The sequence below is a fragment of the Oxyura jamaicensis genome, chromosome 28 (genome assembly GCF_011077185.1).
Source record: "Oxyura jamaicensis isolate SHBP4307 breed ruddy duck chromosome 28, BPBGC_Ojam_1.0, whole genome shotgun sequence".
Classification (NCBI taxonomy): Eukaryota; Metazoa; Chordata; class Aves; order Anseriformes; family Anatidae; genus Oxyura; species Oxyura jamaicensis.
The window spans coordinates 1,382,447-1,401,078 of record NC_048920.1 but is presented as its reverse complement, the minus strand read 5'-3'; the positions used below and the strand labels follow the sequence as shown (position 1 = coordinate 1,401,078).

The window sequence follows — 18,632 nt, the reverse complement described above, 5'->3', positions numbered from 1 at the left end:
AAGTCAGATTCCACATCTGCTTTCATGAAGGGAATCTCTGCTCTGTTTGCACTTTCATCTATCAGTTGGCAATGCCAACAGCCGAGGAAACTGTTCACGTTAGCATAAGCCAAGTAAAATATTGTTTGGATTAAAATAGTTTTAAATTAATAAATACAGGTTGGAAACTTCAAAATACTATTAAATAACTCGTATTTGACCCTGTACTGTAATCCAGCGTGTGATTCTCCACAGGTATTGTCCATACCCATAAATGCCAAATTGTTTTCTTGGCCAACAGTAGAGGCCTCCTTGGGTATGACTGCACTATTTGGGAACAGACGTTTTTTGCACACTTCATACTTTCCTGTGACCAGCTTTGCTCACAGCACCTGGGACATCTAGTCCTGGCAGTAAACGACACCAAGCGTTTGTGACCATGCAGTCCCATCCCATTGTTCTTTCTGTGGAAAAAAAAAACAAAACCTTAATTCCCAGCCCAGATTCCCATAGCGTGTTGCTCTTCCCTGAGGGGCATTTCTGGGTGGCGCAGCGGGGCAGAGATGGCCCAAGCCTGAGGGACAGGAGCAGGGCCACCCAGCCACACCACAGCCATCACCCCCCGGCCCCTCAGGGGATAACCCAGCACCCCGCACCGCGATGCCCGAGGCCGGGCACGGGCCCCGTTCCCGCCCGCCCGCGCCCCCCTAAGATGGCCGCGGCTCCCCTCGCCTCAGGGAGCGGCGCGCCCGTGACAACCCCGCGGGCGGCGACCGAGCCCCGGGGGCCGCGGCCGCTCGGGGTCCCCGCGATGTTGAGGGCACCTCGGAGGGAACGGGAGGAAAATCCCGCTCCCCGGTGCCTAAGGAAGCCCCTCGCTCCCTCTGGCTTTCCTAGCGCGTGCTTCTCCAGCACCGCGGTGGGGCCAACGTGTGGAAGTGACTGGTGGCAGGCGGCAGGGACAGCTGCTTTTTATTTCTCTTCTCTCTGTGCCAAATTACGCCCAGAACTGTTTGTCTTCTTTATTATTAGTAGTATTTATTATATAGTATCATATAGTGGTCACATGGGATTAAATGGTGAGTTTGGGAGATACATACATGTCACATATGTATACATCTGAGAACAGATCTGCATCCTCGGAGCAACTTACGTGTCACTGCCAGCACTGAACAGGAACAATTATTTCACTGGAGTTTTCTGTATGCGGTGTACACGATAAATTAGAACTGCATCAAACTGCCTTTACCACCCTTCCTCCCGCTAACGGTGGTAAATAGCCCACGGGAACTGCTAAGGCAAATAAAGCCAGAACTTAGGGGTTGGGACTTGTCAATGCTCTCTCATTTTAGATTGTTTTTCAAAGTTCTGATTTCCTATCCAGTTTCTGAAACAGGTCTTGTAAACCACTGAAAGATAGGAACTTTTGTTAACCCCACGAATGAAATAATCTGTAACAAGTAATTGCAAAAAAATGAAGTTGATTAAAAATAGGACTTTCTTCCTTATTTGCTGCTTTTCCATTGCTTCATTGCCTAGGGGCAGGATAATGAGATATGACCTCCCTCTCAGAGCAGAGTCTTGCCCGGGAAGTAATTTTCAAGGAAATTAGCACAACCTTCTAATCACATGAATTAGGCACCAAAGGTTGAAGAGAACACACTGGGTGCTAGCACTTTCTTAAACAGCAGTAACTTTATTGCCCACAGATAATGCAAACATTTTCCACGCTTGCTGCAATCCAGCAAGTTACCTACGTAACAAGGATCACAAAAACTATTTATTTCAGAAGTACCCTATTGTTCTTTGAGCATATTCTCATTTCAGGTGTTTATTATTGCTCAAATCTACAGTCTGGTTGTGATTGGCCACTCAGTCATGAGATATGCAGAATGACAGATGGTACAGCACTTCCAGGAGTTCATTTTCAATTAGAAAATATACCTGCTTGTAGGATAGAAAACGATCCAAAATAACAGTAGTTGAATTTCTGAGTCCAGACTTTCTTTGGGCACCATACATCAGGATTAACTTTAAAGCAGAATGGAATATCAATAGAAAAAAAAATAGAAAAAAAATACTATACATTGATTTTGAGAAGTAACATCTCAGCACAGATTAAGTGTTCACACTAAGGATGCTGTAGTGTTGTCTAAAATAAACAAACAAAAACCAATAAATAGGAAAAACGTCACTGATATTACACCAAATAAAAGCCTTGAAGGCAAAAAAAAAATCCATATTACTCCAACACAATTACTCCAAACAGTGTTTTTTATTAACTATAGTTCTTTCACTCTGTTAGAGCATCTTTCCCAAAATGGGGATCTCCTCATTTCTCTCCAACAAGAGCAAACATCCCTTTTTCTAGAACCTTACATATAATAAATTGTTGAAGGCAAAGGAGGAAAAGGAAGAAAAAGGTATAGCCAGGACTTCAGCTTGTCTAGTAAAGCATGCCACAGCTGTCAGTATAAAAGCAAGGGACAGGAGACCTAGCCGGCATCTTTAGCAAATAAACACTCTCACTTCACCTCTAAATAGAAGGTGGCTGCACAATTGTTAAATTTCATTTTGTTGCAATTTCCCCCCTCATATCCTGTCTTATAAAGGAATGTGAATTTAAAGGCAACAGTAAACCACACACATATGTGAAGAGAAAGCTTTGCTCTCTTAAAGTCAGTACACAAAGGAAATCAGAGAGACATCTAATTCCTGGGATACGTGAACAAAGGGTAAAACTCTTACATTCTGACTGGGGCACCTTGGTTTTGGCATTCCTGTGGAGAGTAACACTGCTGTGTATGGGTTTAAAGCACTGGAAGCCACATGAAACAGTGACTAAGAAATTATTTAGTGGGTATTCTCAACAGAAACACTTAGCAGCACAGAAACAGAGGGACCTTCCTTCCCTCGTACACTATAAAATCCTGCTTTACACTAATGTAACACTGCATAATCTCAATTCCACTTGTTAGTGCCAAAAAATGATGCATATCTCTTACAAATGGCCAAATTCACAAGCAAAACATTTAAACCAGAAATTGTTTAGTTCTACATTTATTGCAGATATTAAAAGATTAACAATGCTAACATGTTTACTTACACTAAAAAGAAATGTCAGTTACCCAATAACATAAGCAGCTAAAGTTACTAGCTAAGCACTACTGCCAATTTGTACGGAACAGAAACTAGCAAATTGCTCTACAAGATTAATGGAAAAAAAAAAAAAAAAAAAAAAGACAGTAGACACACCATTGAAGTTAGTTAAAATGTTCACTGAAGCTTGCAGTCTTCATGGAAGAGAGCCTGGAACTAAAATAACAGAAAAGAAGCTAGTAAACTTTAAACAAGGCAATGTATCTGCATAACAAACGTTTCACATGTACACGTATTTAAATTTTCAAATCAGAGCTGCCTGCAAAAGCAGGTCAAAATAAAAGGAAATTCCTTTTGGAAAAGGAGCGTAAGGTCATCTCTTGGTAACACAAGATAAAAGTGGCAAATGGCAACCCACTTTGAGAGCAACACTGGAATCTCAGCACCAATACTGCTCTGCTGATATCTTGTCCAAAATTAAAGTTTGGCACAAGAAAGACCATACTACTACAGTCATCCAGGGTAGCAGATTAAGATTTTCCCAATGTTCACCTTTATTTTCAAGACAGCATTATACTCTGAATTGCAATCAGAAAGGAAGGTACCATTTTCCAATCTGGATACCAACAGTTTTCCCAGATTGGGTAAGTAGGTGTTTAGCAAATGCACCCCAAATGGTACTATGCCCAACAAACTCGGGTTAAATCAGAGTAGCACAGAATGCTGATCTGGGATCAGTGGATTTCAATCCAAAGTGAAACTACACTTTGCCTCGTGCCTTTTTTGCAAGGAGTGTAACATATAATCAAGAATGCTTCCAAAATGTGAATGTCAAAGAAGAGGTGAACTGGAAGTTTGCAAGGAAATAAAAATCGTGAACAGCAATACTGGCAGCTTCATCAATGAAACTATAAAAGAAAAGCTTCTGAGGGGATCTGAGAAATAGCTCAGAAGCCAACAATATTGGTTCCAGACTGTCATTCTAAAACAGGCTGTGACTGACAGATCTCCTTTTCGAAAGGCTCGAGTTTTACATTGCGTAACTGCTGAACAGGCATAGGAAAGAAAGAGAGGCAGTGAAGAACAAATCCAAATGGGAACTTAACAGATAAGTGCACGCTGCCAAATACCATAACTGATGACCTTTAAAGTAGCCTGTGGTCCAAAACATTCATGGATTTTAAGTATTTTCAAGTAAAGCCTACAAGAACCCCCTAACCTGTCCTTTAATCAAGTGTAATAACCAGATAAACTCGTTTGTATTTCTGGCCTTCATGCTTCAGCTTCTTGTAACGTAAAGGTGAAGACGTGATGCTCATGGAAAAACAGAGCTACCAGCATGGTATTTTTCTATACCTGCCATTATGGTTTTATTTACTGATCATGTGCTTCAAAGCAACTAAAACTGAGTGATCAGAAAATTACACCATGACATGGTATCGTTTCTTTTGGTTTCACAGACTCATACTGTAAAGAAAAAAAACAAACTTGCATTCATAACTAAAACTGGTTGTTACAGGCAAGAAAAGTTTTGTTGCTGCAGAATGAAAACGAAGACACTCCCTTTCAACCAGCAGGCTTTTTAATAGAGAGAGTATAATTTTGTTCTTTAAACAGCAGGTACAGGCAAGTTGATAACTGAAGAGCACATTTTCTTGCGTATTTGTCAGTTAGGAACTTGAGATGCTGCCACATTACTGTGGGGTGCTATTAGTGGTGTACCACAAGCTCTTTGCTCTGCAAGAAGCATGATGCAGGATGAAAACATCAGCAAGACAGCACTCAATCCTAGTAAGCAAAACATGCGTCAGCTCAAGATAAACTCTTTAAAGAGAATGTCAGTGAAGTAGGTTTTGGTACTGTAACAGTCAAGTGAAGACTTTTTGACTTGTTTATGAAAGGTAATGATGGAGGAGTATGCTAAAAAGTGTGATATTACATTCTGTCACTTTCAGTAATCCAGTCACAGATCTCTCTCTTATGGATGTGCTAGTCTGAAAGAGATGAATGATCAGACCTTGAACGTTTGTTTGCGGTAACACTGCTAAAACTTGCATGTCTTCAGAGCTGCTTCACCAAGAAGTTAGGAATTGCTTTTTGTTGAAGCAGAGTAGATTAATCCAGTCTTCCCTTTCAGTATGTTCAGGAATAGTCCCTCAGAATGACAAGCTTTTTGTCTTATTTCTTGGGATTTTTTCCAGTCAAATAATTTCTGCAAAGCAAATGTTTAATAGAAACAGAAATAACTCTCTAAACTGATGGTCTTAAAAAACTGATGCTCCGCTTCTGATTATCTGACTTCCAAGTTATCTTCCTTCAGCATTTTCTGCAGACACATGGATTGCACTTGGTCATGATTTAAAACTTCTTTGAGAAGGAAAGAGATTATTCAAGAATTTGCTGGACAAGAGCTGCAAATTTGTGTAAATCAAAAATTACACATAAAATACGTACTGCTTGCTTGCTACAATGGAAAACCTTAGCAGCCGAAGTTTTCAAGGAAGAGTTTAGTGTTCTCAGACTCGGATGAACTCAGTTATTCATCCTACACTTAAAGTATAGAATCCTATATAAAATAAGTACACAGGTAGAGATTCTTCTTGAAATTGGTGTGTAGAGGAAAAGAAACTGCTTTATGCAGACTCCAGAAGTGAATCAGAAGATTAGCTCATCAACAAAATGTAGTAAAATATAAACTGGACTGCCTTGCATTAAGATCTGAATTTGAGAAGGTTCTTGGCTTCAGAAAGGAACAGAGCCGAAGCAGGCTAGTCATAATTTTAATGTTGCTTATTCTGTTTGTAGTAAGCCATCTCATCACAAAACAGGCAAACTTGGCCAAAGAGATAGGTAAACAGGCACTTCCAAGAACAAAATCAGTTGTTTCTTCCTCAGAAGATGACATCCAAGTTGTTAGCTTGCACAATTAAATACAAGACTAACTTTAATCTTGGAAAATGTTTTAATACATTAGTGTTCAAGTCCACTACTATAGAACAAAGAGTTCTTCATACTGGCATACTCTGCTGAAGATCTTTCACACAGCAGCCTTTGCATATCCATGCACTTTCTAGTGAGCCAGTCTCTTTATGTCATACCTAGAAAGTAAGATTTGGGGTAATTCAGCAGTTCAAGGCAGGGCTGGATTTTCTTGAAACGTTAAGAAGCCAGATATACTCATGGAAACAACCATATTTTCTTGGTAAAGGAAGACTAAAAAAAAAAATGGTATTTTAATGTTTGCAGGAATTCACAAACCAGACTTGTCCATTGCACATACCTATTTACTTGCTCTTTTCTGCCTGTACATTTGTATCATTCTTTGACGGAAAACATCAAATGCATCTTCTTTATTTTCTTCCCCTGCAACACCCAAGCCCTCCCCTGCAGAGGTAGCACCCCTAGGGAGTAAAATGAATAGTTAGAACACACTGTTTCCGTTACATTTGACAATGTGCAGAAGAGATCTTAACAATACCTTCCAACAGACACAATTCAAGTGGAAAGTACCTCTGCTTCATTTGGGGGAGGAAGGGAGCAAAGGCTTGGTACCTGACACACCAGATCAACCATAAAATATTTCCCACCTCCCGTTACACATGCAAACACCCACTAGAAGAAAGTGTTCCTACCATATTAATGGAACACTGTAGACAGAATCATCTAACAGATCAAATTCTTACATGAATTTTTGTATTAACCACTTTATTCATGGCAGATAGGATTCTCTGTTGAATAGATGGCAAAAATTGCCTCGTTTCTTACATTTCAAAAACTGCAGAAGTCAGAGACATTGAGGAGTAAGTAGGAAACACCACTAACTCTGCATGAAAGATGAATTTTTTACCAAGGGAACATAATGCTGCTTGCTTGAGATTTCTAGCACCCCAAGCAAGCTGAAGTCTTACACAACTGACACTACAGTCAAAACCTGGAGGTCCTGCCCTTCAACAAACAAACAAAAACTCATTAACTCATCTCTCTCTTCATCCAAACATGGCAACAGAAGCAGACGGGCCTCAGCAATATCAAAACAGCTTTTTACCCTGGAAGTAGATGGGAGAGGATGACCCACAGGAATGCAGAGACGACAATAATTAACAAAAACATCTCTTTCTTCAGGCTATTTGCACAGGGCATACCCATTAGAAAGCTACGATTAATGAAAATTCTGCCACAGGAATGACACCCTGTGCCAGGTTTATCCTCCAGGTCAGTTACGTAAGTATTACCTATTAGAGATTTCATTACATGAAGTAGGAAAAACTTTGTAGATTGCCCCATGTACTGAAATTAATCTGAGAATCTTAAATAGAGAAAAATGGTTCTTATCTAAGTTCTGTAATAACAGGTCCACTTAAGCCAAGTAGGTTGTTGTGCAAGTCTATAAGAATATTCAAAGTCTCTGACAAGCACATTCAACTTTACAGTCCACAGCAGAAATCCTGGATGCTCTTTTGATTTCTGAATGGTACTAGAGTCTGACACTGCAGCTGCATGAACAAGTAAAGTCACATTTTAAATTACATTTAGAAGTAAAGCACCTAAAAGATCCTCTCGATTTCTTGGTCTAATTTGTTCCCACATGGAGTTGTGTTCCCTGCATTTAAGACCTTCCAGAAAGAATTGGACAGCTTACAAAATACCAAATACCTTATATAGGCACACTCTTAAAACACTTATTTGGACTTCTTTGTTGTTTTTAGAGCATGAACTCTTTGAAGCAGGCATCTCATTTGCTGCTTCCATTACTTAAGGGCTGCTTCGTCCTTCCAGTTAGAAAGAACACTTGTTTTGGTTGATAGTTACACTACAGTTCCTCTTCCAGACTACTTTCAGAGTAAAGAAACTAATCAAAGACATAAGATAATTACTCACAGGAACGTCTATCCCACACGTTCTGTGTTCTGCCTTTAAGTGGTTGTTTTGTTTTTTGTTTGTTTTTTTTTTCTGATATGTTTTGATTTTAGGATGCCTTATGAACTGCAGAATTAGTCAGACCCCTAGCTGTGACAATTAAAATTCTCAAGACAGGGAAGAGCAACACAAGGCTAACATGAAACTCCCTTTAAAATGTTTGGAGCCATCATTTCCTTGAGGAGACACCACCCAATTCGTAAACCTTTTAGAGTAACATAAATTATAATATGAGCTGCTCTTGCAACCTTTCAAAGACAAGCCGTAAGTTTTTCCAATAAAAAAGAGCCTCAGGTTCCACTAAAAACTGATGGGCCTCCACGTATCAGTTTTAGATACCAGAGTTATGTAATGATCAAGAAAAGCTCTAGGCTGGGATCGGAGTGGCTACGATTATTAATCCTTCCCATTTTGCTCAGAGGAGATGAGACAGCACATGGACTTTTAAACAAGTCATCAGTAGAAGAGCTGGGAGGAAAAAAGGGGAGGAAACTGTAGAGGCTACAGGTTACTAGGCGAAAAAAAACACAGCACTGTATCAAAGCAACAAACAAGAGAAAGCAAAATGTTAAGTTGCACTGGTTTCATTCTCACTGAGACTGTTGTAAAGTATTGTCCACAGAATGACTTTGGCTGGAAAGTAAAGAGAGGTAGACACCATGAAAACAGTCAGATATGGACTTACCTCTTTGTTACAGAAAAGGTAAACAAGTTTTTGTAAGGGGTACAGAAAGCACAACTTCACTACTTTGCACGTGTCCTGACAAGAGGACACATGCTGGAAAAACAGTACTTTCACATACTAAAAATGCAGTTCTTAAACACAGCCAGAATCTTTTAGAATGTGAGGGACTAACTGTCGGACCAGCTACAATTAGCTTATGATTAGCTGTGCAGCAGGACTTGTGCCACGAGCTGTAGAAATGAAATAAAATTACTATTATCTTTGGTCCCAACAAGTTCTGAAGTTAAGAACCCGAGGTTCTAACACTTTTGATCACCAGACAGCCACAGAAGAGGTATGCTGCTCTGTCACTGTCCATTTGCTGCAGATGAAAGATCAATGGAAAATACAGTAATGGCCACTGGACCACGGGGAGCCATAAGGAAGAAAGGAAAACAAACAACTGGAAACATGCCACCAATTAAAATGACCAATACTGTCAAAAGCATGAAGAGAAAATAAAAATCCCTGGAGAAACCAGAATGTTAACCCACAAACTGTATGCATGGGCTTGAGAGCTTGGCATGTGGGTTTAGAGAGAAATAAATTGATTCTGCCTCCTTTTGCAGTCAGGGAGTTGAAGGAGATATTATCCATTCTCTGTGCTGGCAGCAACTGGATACAGCAACTTTAAAAGACAAAATGAAGATTCAAAAACAAAACGACACTTTAAAGGAAAAAGCACACTTACCTTGCAGATGCACTTACCTCTTTCAGCACGCAGTGGAATGCATCATGTATTTACAGTGAAAATGTTTTGTTGACTAAACCTAGGGAGTATTGTTCATAATATTCCTAAGGTCTATTTATGTGTTATGTATGTACCTAGCACGGCAGCAAGGAGATTCCCAGGATAATACTAGGTGTTAATAAATAAATAAATGTGTCAAACAAAACACCTCCTGAATAACAGAGGCACCCAGGTATCTTTAGAAGTGTCCACACCCTGCAGCATTCACACTGCAGCCTTCAGTGATGTCAGATTGTACAGCAAGGAACAGCCACCTTCCAGACCACACTTTGCCCAGCCTGGCCAGAAATATGCGTGAAGTCTCCACGCTCAACTTTGCTGAGGCCAGAGGCCAACATCAAGAAGGAAACAAAACACGGAACTGGCCACATCAAGGTGGGTTAGATTAAAATAGTTGCTACTAGAATCCCAGCCTTTTCCACAGCTGTCAGATTTCTGTATTTTGTTCCCATTACATACACTTTTACAGGCTCTCTGATTCCTTTTCCTCGTGTACCCAGGCCATGTCCTTCTTGCCAGCCCATCTTCTGAAGCATCTGGAAACCTACATTCCTGTTTGTTAGTTTCTTGTGTGAGAATTCTAAATCTTTTGGTTTCTGTGGGGAGGAAAAAAAAAATAAAATAAAAAGATTTTGTTGTTACTATAGAGAGAGATAATATATTAAAAATTATTCCCCCCAAAAGTGTATAAACTAATTGTGTCTAAGATTCTGGAAATGCAAAATTATGTTTTCAGCAGCACTTCCTGTAGCCACACAAAAAAAGTCTGAGTAAATAACTGTCTTGCCAGTTTACCACACACACACAAATATGTATTTCAGGTTCAGAATCTGTTTAATTACATTATTAAAATGGAGTATACTTTCTTATTTTGAATGGCAGTTATGTTTTTTATTAACAACCATTAAATGATCTAATGACTGAATCCATATTACAAATACAGCAGCAGGCAAATGGCATTTCACTAAATGTTCTAAAAAAATACGTTTTCCAGACAGCAAAGCACTCCTTTCTTTTTTTTTTTTTAAGAGGGTTAACACACAGCTATTATAAAAAAAAGTAATAGTGCTTTAATCATGGAATGTTTAATTTTGACAGAGGTAGTTACAAGATAACAGGAGTCACGGCTCTCTTCAGATTTCATCTTTTTGAGGACCGGGCTGTTCTTATTTTAATTTGAATTTTTGACAATAACACATTGTCAGAGGCTATTTCCTATAAAGACAGTTGATTCTCAGAATGCAATGGCAAACCAGAAGAGTTCTTTACCTTCTTCTTCTTTGTAACTGGGCAACCACGAGGCCTATCATAAGCAATTCTGACAGGTTCATGCACTGCAAGTCAAATCAAAGACAAGAATCAGCTGTAAAGAAAACCAATTTTAATACAGAACTCAAAAAGTACATGCTCAAGTGGAACTCTAACTCAATGCCTTGGCCTAAGGCCAGAGTCATCAAGAAAGATCAGAACGAAGAAAAAACCACCACCCAACAACAACAAAAAACAGTCAGACAACTCCCCTCTGCCCCCCAAACTACATTAAAAAAGAGAATCGAGTGCATTCATGCATAGAGTTTTGGATATATCTTGCCAGCAATACACTGATGGATGATAAGGACTTTAGGCCTTCCATTTCCATGAGCTTCTGTAATACTCTGACAGAAAATTCAGACTGGACCTACATGGGGTTATTGTATATCATTTTCATATCACAAATGACAGCCTTCACCAATAAATCATTACTCAGAGAAAACATGTTTGTTAAAGCAGCTGCAGAGCACATACGATCAGCTTTAAGCTACTTAGATCTCAATTTTTACGATATCATGACCCACCTCCCTGCTGTGGCTGTATTGACAAAATTTAGCAGGCCAATCCAAAGTCTAAATATATTTAGAGTTGTCAGATACTCAAAATGTGTTCAGTGCCATACTTAGGCCTGTTAAACCTGTCATACACCGATGAACTGACACCTGCCAAAATGACGACTGGGGGTTTTTTAAGCCCCAGAAAAAAGGTAACATTCACACAGGTTAGAGATATCTGAGGAATGATGTTTTACGCAGGTATATCTCAATCTCAAACAGCAAAGTTTGCTATTATGCCACAATACAAAATAAGCATTACACCATTTATTCAGAATTTCCTTTTCCATCTGAACGCTGTATTCATTTTCGTATTAAAGAAGTGCAATTCTTTCAGCCAATAACAATCAGTAACAAAGTACATAAAATGCACAAATTCTGTATTGATATGTACAAAACTTATTTGCAGCACTCACCTTTTGGTTCTTCTATGAGGCATATCCTTTTAGATGCAGGAATCATACCAACTTTCAGAGATTTGCTGCTAATTCGTTTGCGTGGAAATAGGGTACCAGGAGCAGGAGTTGATGCCTGTGTTGACAGATTTGGTATAGCACCATCAGATGATGTAGCTAGCTGCTTTTCACCTGTCGAAATTTCTTCTCCTGTCTTGGAAATCAACTCTTCAGCAAGGTTTTCCGCACTTCTACCTGCTGAGATATCATCCTCTTCTCCCTCCTCTGCTTGCTCCATTTCTTCCAAAGGTCGAGAAATATCCTCCTCAAACTCAGCTTCCTCCTCATTGTCTTCCTCCTCTTCTTCTTCATCTTCCTCCTCCTCTTCTGAAATATCCAAATTTCTCTCTTCAGGTTTAGCATTTTCCCCAGCATCGGTTGCTTCTGGCACAGCACTGAAGTTAATAGATGGACATAACTCATAGACTTTCATTCGGTAGAACTTGAAAGCAGAACTGCTTCGATCCTGTAGAAACCTGGACAAAAATTACAACGAAAATAACATCAGTAAGATTTTCTTATCTACAAGTAAGATACTACAAATAAATCTCTCATTAGCTTTTTGAGTAGTCATTCCAGATATGTTTTTGAAGAACTGTAGGATTCCCCTACAACATGTGCTAGCTAAGCACAGCAATCATTCTCCTCAACTCTTAAGAGGTGTGGTTCCCAAACTGTGTTGTGAAGAATTTAGTACAATTTTCTTCATTATGCAGATGGACAAACTAAGACAAGAAGCTAGCTCTAGATCACCCAGAAGGCAAACAGCAGACCCCAGAAGAGAATTCAGGTCTTCCGAATTTCAGTTATATGGTGTATGTAGAAATAGATTTATTGATTCTGAAGGAGACAGAAAACACAGCAGGGCTCCATTTTTGTTGGCACAGTACAACTAAAAGTGAAAGATCTGTGCTAATTTATGCTAGGTCACGTGGGCCATTGTAATCAAAGCCTCATTTAAAAGAAAAAAATAAAAAAGATTGAAAACACTTTGGCAGAACACTTGTTTCAAGATGCAAGCTGACTACTTAGGATATAAAAGAAAAAGAATAAATATTTCAGTATACGTGCATTTTGGAGAAATGATTTTCTTTCTTAGTTATTTTGGACATTTACCATTAATAGAGGTGCTGAACAGGACAAGAGGAAGTATTGCTCAAAATCCTCCATCCCTAAACATATCAAATAAAAGCATGCATGTCAAAAATAATAAAAGGAAATCTCACTTTAAGAATCGTTTAGCTAGATTTTGATTTTTCTTATTGGTCAGACAGATGAATGTGTAGGTTACTCACCACAGATCTGGGTTATCTGCACTGTTGTCTATGCTGAACTGCTCAATTTCTGGTCCTACCTGAGCAACAAACTTGGCAAGCTTCTCAGCAGTTTCCATCGTTTTAGCATCCACTGCAGAAAACAGAACACTCCTTATCTACAGATCCACACAAAATCCACATCACTGGAAGGTCAGCTCAGTTTAGGACTATCTACTTTCACAGAACAAATGATGATTAGAATTTCCAGTTTAATTTGCAGTTTAAAATCTAATCCTGAATTGTCACTTACCATCAGGAAACTGAGAGGGCAACGGTAGGAAAAGTTCAGATGGTGCCAATAAATCTTCAGAATCCGCCTTTTCTTCTGCTGGCAGAGGGGCCTCTGAACTGGTGGCACATTGTAAAGATGAGGTTGCATCAAGGGAAGAATTCTTCTCAGACGTGTTGGTTTCTGACATAGACTTTGATTCGACTGAACTTTGAAGATGCTTGTCTTGGTGTTTCAGCATTGTGCCAGCTGAAAGCACAGTCTGTGTCCCTATGGTTGCTCTCCTCACCTTCCTTCCTCGAATTCCATGTTGTGCAATAATTCCCAGCCTTTTCCTTTTAAATAGCCTTCTCTTAATACTTGCGACTTTCCTGGCATACAACATAGCTCTGACCGATTCTGTTGCAGCTTCCTCTAGCGTTCTGCCCTCACCACCTGCCTCTTTTCCCGATGATGTCCGTCTTTGCACCTCTGATAGCTTGAGCCTATAATACTTGTATTCTAGACTATCTTCATCAGACAAGAACCTAAGTCAAAAGAAAATCATACACATAAAACAAAGCCTAAACCTGAAAGCCTAAGAGGCATCTTCATTTCTAAAGCAGTAAGTAAATATAAAGTATGCCAAGCAAAGAAATGATGGAGGGTTTTGACATAAATCATTTGGCTAGTAATTAATCAGCTATGCTGCAATTCACCCATGGAGTGATACTGTCATATTTAAAGATTATTACACTTGGAAGCATCTCAGCTTTCGTTTTCCAACATTACTTGTAGAACGCAAGGAAGTCATAAAGCTTACTATATATTTATTTTAACCACATTCGTTTAATATTTTCACCTTGTAAATGTAAATTATTTTGAGTATCTTGAACTTGGATTGACATACAGTCATCCTTGACAGATCAAAAGGAACGAGGTCTTCTACACAAAACAGGAGCAAGAGGACAGTTTCCAGGGACTTTAGGAAGCACAAAGATTTTCAAATAATCTAGTTAAATATACAACAGGCTTTGATCTTACCCCCGTTGAATAAAATAGTGAATTTAATGAAATATAATCCAAATACTTTCAGCAGAGCAAAGCAGTAGCAGGGCATACTGTTCAAACACACCTACCAGTATTCAGGACTGTTCTTTTGAGCATTTCTCTCTTTGGCAGACAAGGTTCCCGAAACAATGCTATTCACTAGCTGTTCAATTGTCTCTACAATTTTCCGATCAGCTCGCTGGGGGACTGTAGGAAGAAATAAAATGCAGCCATTGAGTTATTTTCATCAACAGGGTATGAATACGTCACCTTTGTTATTCTTTGACATACTGACATTTGCAATTTTTCAATGTATTGGCACAAAAAAATGCCCCCTCTTGGTACTGGAAGAAGTTAAGGAGAAGAAACAAAGTAAGTACATTCAAACACTACTCTGAAAGGGTAAATCGCAAATTATTAGTCACTTGGTGTCAGCGTTGCAAGACCTCGCAGCAAAGGTATCTGAAGTTCAATTAGGTAAGAGCAGATGAGTACAGTAATGGCTAGGAATGCTTTAGACAGGATGAACTGGCCTAAGACAGCAGGGAAAATGGCATTCCTACAGACTGTGTATAAACAACTTGAAGACAAAGGCCTGCAGCTGATAAAACCGGTAATGGGAACGTCTCTGACTCTGCTTATATGCAAATGTTTATTCTGGAATGTAGCCAGCTGCAGATGTGGTCCTGGCCTATCTGGAAGGTGTGACGTTGGAGGGTAGGGCAGCTGAGGCAGCCAAATGCACGAGGTGAAAATCCTTGATTTGAAACACGAACACGTGTGGGAGAGGGCAGGAAGGGGACGTACTTTCATCTGTACAGCCTGGCACAGAACTGGAAGTGAGAGCTACAGCAGACAGAATTACCTGCCCCAGCACTGCTAGGGATTTACATGGAGTTCCCAGAATTTGGGATTCCTGAGCTAGTAAAGCTATAAAAGATACGAGACTAAGCAGCAGTGACAAATGAAGCAGTTACGTACTGCAAGGCATTCTACAACCATTCACTCACTTGTAACTTTAGTGTCAGGAGAGGGTTTTTGAAGCGGTACTGGGGATTCTGCTTCAGCTTTTTTCATCTGAATTGGATATCCACTTTTCTCTAACCAAGCCTTCAAGTTTTCAATGTACTCTCTTCCAAACAACGTGGAATCATCAAAATTGGGGAACAGTGTTGGTGCTGGAGCCATTTCCTGGAGCCCTACAGCTTCAAGTATTTTCTCTTGCCTGAAAACAGATGCTAAGGCAAAGGTCTGACCCAGAAGTGCCAAAGACTTACGACAAAGAGAAACAGTGGTTTCAAAAGCACTTGCCATTTCTCTGGGGTTACCAAAACCACTGGTCTTAATGCTTAACTCGTAAGCATTGCAGGCCATGAGCAGAGGTGTAACACCTTTTAGCAGGCGGTCTTGTAGCCTCATTATGTATTTATCAAAAGGCTTTATTATTTCAAAGAAGCAGTTCTTTGTTTTCACAGCACCCTTGTCCAACAGCATATTTAAAAATTCATTGTCCACCTTGGGAGTTTTCAAAGCAGCATGTTGTAAACTCTTGATAGTAAAGAAACAGTAATCTCTGTGTTCTGGCTTTAAGGAGCATTTGAACGAAGCAAGCATTTTCGCACAGGTTTCCGTCTCCAGCTCAAAGAGAGCTCCAAAGAGCCGGGAAAATTCCGCATCGTTTTTTATTGCGTGAAATCCAGCCCACTTTATGATTTGTATTCCAAACGTTGAGAAAATGTCTGACTTGTCCACAAGGTCAAAATTGAGATTTCTAAAAACGTGCGCAGGCTTCGGAAGCCTGAGGATAGGTCTCTGGGTTGTTATAGCTGGCCTCTGATTAGGTCGCAGAGGCAGCTTTTGATTAGGGCGCTGGATAGGCACCGGCCTCAGGTTAGGCCGTTCAGCAGCTTCTGGCAGTTGATCAGGTTGCACAACAGGCTTCTGATCAGGGCCTGGCTGCAGTTTTTTAGCGTTCCATTTCTTTAGGGGAGCTTTGATATCTCCTTTGAATATTTTAGTTTTAGCAGCGCCCCTCACAATGCGCTTTCCTCGCAGAACTCTTCCCCTGCCAATGTTGCCCCTCCGCACCGGGGGTCGGAACTCGCTGTCAGACTGAATTCCAAACTCCACCTCATACTCCTGGCTTTCCATGTTGCCATATTCATCTTCCATGAGCCCCGGCGATCTAAAATCACCTAAAATATCTGCAGAACTAAAGTCAGTTTCATGCGGTCCCGTGGATTCCCAAGAGTCGGGATGCCCGTAGTCCTGGTCGTGAGAAGCCAGGCTCCCATACTCCCGGTCGTGAGCCGCGGGGTGCCCGTATTCCTGATCGTGAGAGGCCGGGTGCCCGTACTCCCGATCGCGAGATGCTGGGCGCCCGTACTCCCGGTCATGCGTAGCTGGGCGCCCGTACTCCCGGTCATGCGTAGCTGGGCGGCCAAATTCCCGATCTCGAGATGCTGGGTGGCCAAACTCCCGGTCACGAGTCACTGGGCGGCCGTACTGTTCATGGTAATAGTTATCTTTCCTAATGAGAGGGCTCGCAGCTCTGTAAGAAGGTCCCGGATAGTCATCTCTAGGGTCTTCGCTCCAGTCATCGTGTGGATGGTGCTGGGCATTGTCGTATCTTCCATCATCATGGAAATTGTCTTCGTATCTTGGTCTTGGGACAGGCCTTGAATGAGCTGCAATGATAAAAACATAAATATGCTGATGCACAGAAGTAGTCTTAGGAAAAAAAAAATATAATAGGCAAATTTAGACCCTTGCAGGGTCAACATACCAAAACTTTTGAAGAACAGTGTGCATCCCTAAGCTTAAGATATCCCTGTTTGCTTTCCTATATACATTGAACAATTTATAATACGCAAAAAAAAAAACCATAAATGACCCCAAATGCCTACGCATACATGGCAAAACTATTAATTAAATCCTCTTCTGCTCTTGTTAAAGCTGAAATACGAGTTCTGCTATAAAGCCTGTTTTCTACTTGATCACAACTTTCTCAGTCTAGGAAGATTCCAATATTGTGTGAATAATGCTTCTACTGAGACTTCCCTGGTGTAAAAAAAAAAAAAAATCAAAAGCTCTGCTCTCACACTGACTGTCAGAATTCCACAGCTGAACAGAAGATCATATTTTCTACAAATTCATACGCAATCATCCGAGATAACATTACAGTCAGAAATAGCAGAATTTCCTGTATGGTATCCAGGAATCCCAAATCTAGCACTTAAAATCAGGAGGCAGAAAGATTAAGTATTTAAAAGAAATAATTCCTTTGAAGCTAAGACAACTTAAAGAAAACAGATCTCATTTTAAAACACCCAGCTTTGCATGAATGTAATCCGTGTTGTTTTTCTGGACAAATAAAATTTAGGAGACAAAAGAATTTGCAGATGTTTTGTATAGATTCACTAAATTAACATCCCACTTTTTGTTTTTTCTCTAAAAATAACACGAAATACAAAGATTCAAAGGCCTCAAATGCACTCCTACATTTATTTAACTCATCAGACATCAACAGAATTCCATCCTGCAGTGATGTCTCTGGAGACCGCCCTGAAATTGGACCCACTCTCAGATGCAGCCCGCACAGAATTCCTTTGTTTGAAATTCGGGTTTTGCCTGGAATTTGCACTCCACATTAAAACAGTGTCAGCCATACCAAGCCATTAGCCTCTAAAACGAAAATGGATGTGGAAAAACACCAGCACAAGTCCACGTTTCGGGCAAACATGGCTAAACAGAAGCCAAGAAATCTAAGATAGCTATCGCCACGGCAGCCGCTATCATCCACAGCACGTCATGCCCGGGTTCCTTTACCTTTAAAATGATGGATTGGGTCTTCCATAGCATCAGTCCGGTCCATGCGATACCTCTTAACTTTGTCCTGCACCACGGCATCAAACGTCTCCCGTGTGATCCGCCGAGAGGCCATTTTTCCCCCTGTAGCAAAACAGCACAATGCGGTCCCTGACCGGGGCACGGCCGCCAGAGAGATCCTCCCGCTGCCGGCACATTCTGGGCGCCCACCAGGTTCGGCCAAGGCGGATTCCCAAGAGTGCCCGGTGGCGGCAGCTCCCCTCTGGTTCCCCCCTCAGTCCCCCTCCCCCAGCCCTCTCAGCTCCCCCTCCTCAGCTCTCCCCTCAGTCCTATTAGCTCCCCCTCAGCCTCCTCTGCTTCCCCTCAACCCCCCCTCATCCCTCTCAGCTCTCCCTCAGCCCCCTCATCTTCCCCTCAGCCCCTTCTCAGCCCCCTCATCT

General features: G+C 40.7%; 1 protein-coding gene across 6 annotated transcripts; it reads right to left on the bottom strand.

Moving 5' to 3' along the window:
* Positions 1–1,655: 1,655 nt before the first annotated feature.
* On the bottom strand, positions 1,656–18,516 carry SUGP2 (SURP and G-patch domain containing 2). 6 transcript variants are annotated; one of them, XM_035348070.1, is made up of 10 exons: positions 18,193–18,515; positions 15,375–17,051; positions 14,454–14,571; positions 13,357–13,862; positions 13,086–13,197; positions 11,752–12,266; positions 10,740–10,804; positions 9,930–10,066; positions 6,177–6,291; positions 1,656–5,290 (listed from the first exon to the last, which is right to left on the bottom strand). In XM_035348070.1, the coding sequence occupies exons 1-9, from the start codon at positions 18,305–18,307 to the stop codon at positions 6,201–6,203; spliced, it is 3,336 nt and encodes a 1,111-aa protein (XP_035203961.1). In that variant the 5' UTR covers positions 18,308–18,515; the 3' UTR covers positions 1,656–5,290; positions 6,177–6,200. The 6 variants fall into 6 exon arrangements, 5 of the variants coding, with proteins under 5 accessions (XP_035203961.1, XP_035203958.1, XP_035203957.1 ...); XM_035348067.1 differs by adding an exon at positions 6,359–6,479 and having other exon boundaries at positions 1,656–6,291; positions 18,193–18,513; XM_035348066.1 differs by lacking the exon at positions 6,177–6,291 and adding an exon at positions 6,359–6,479 and having other exon boundaries at positions 1,656–6,176; positions 18,193–18,513.
* Positions 18,517–18,632: the final 116 nt, after the last annotated feature.

What these genes read in the sequence shown, in the direction of transcription:
- SUGP2 (XM_035348067.1), bottom strand. Translation starts at nt 18,307, where the DNA reads ATGGCCTCTCGGCGGATCACACGGGAGACGTTTGATGCCGTGGTGCAG. An exon ending in GCCCTCTCAGTTTCCTGATG is followed by an intron (nt 13,198 to 13,356) that starts GTAAGTGACAAT and finishes TGTTTTCTGCAG; the next exon opens with TGGATGCTAAAACGATGGAA. An exon ending in CCTCATAGAAGAACCAAAAG is followed by an intron (nt 10,805 to 11,751) that starts GTGAGTGCTGCA and finishes TTTGACTTGCAG; the next exon opens with TGCATGAACCTGTCAGAATT.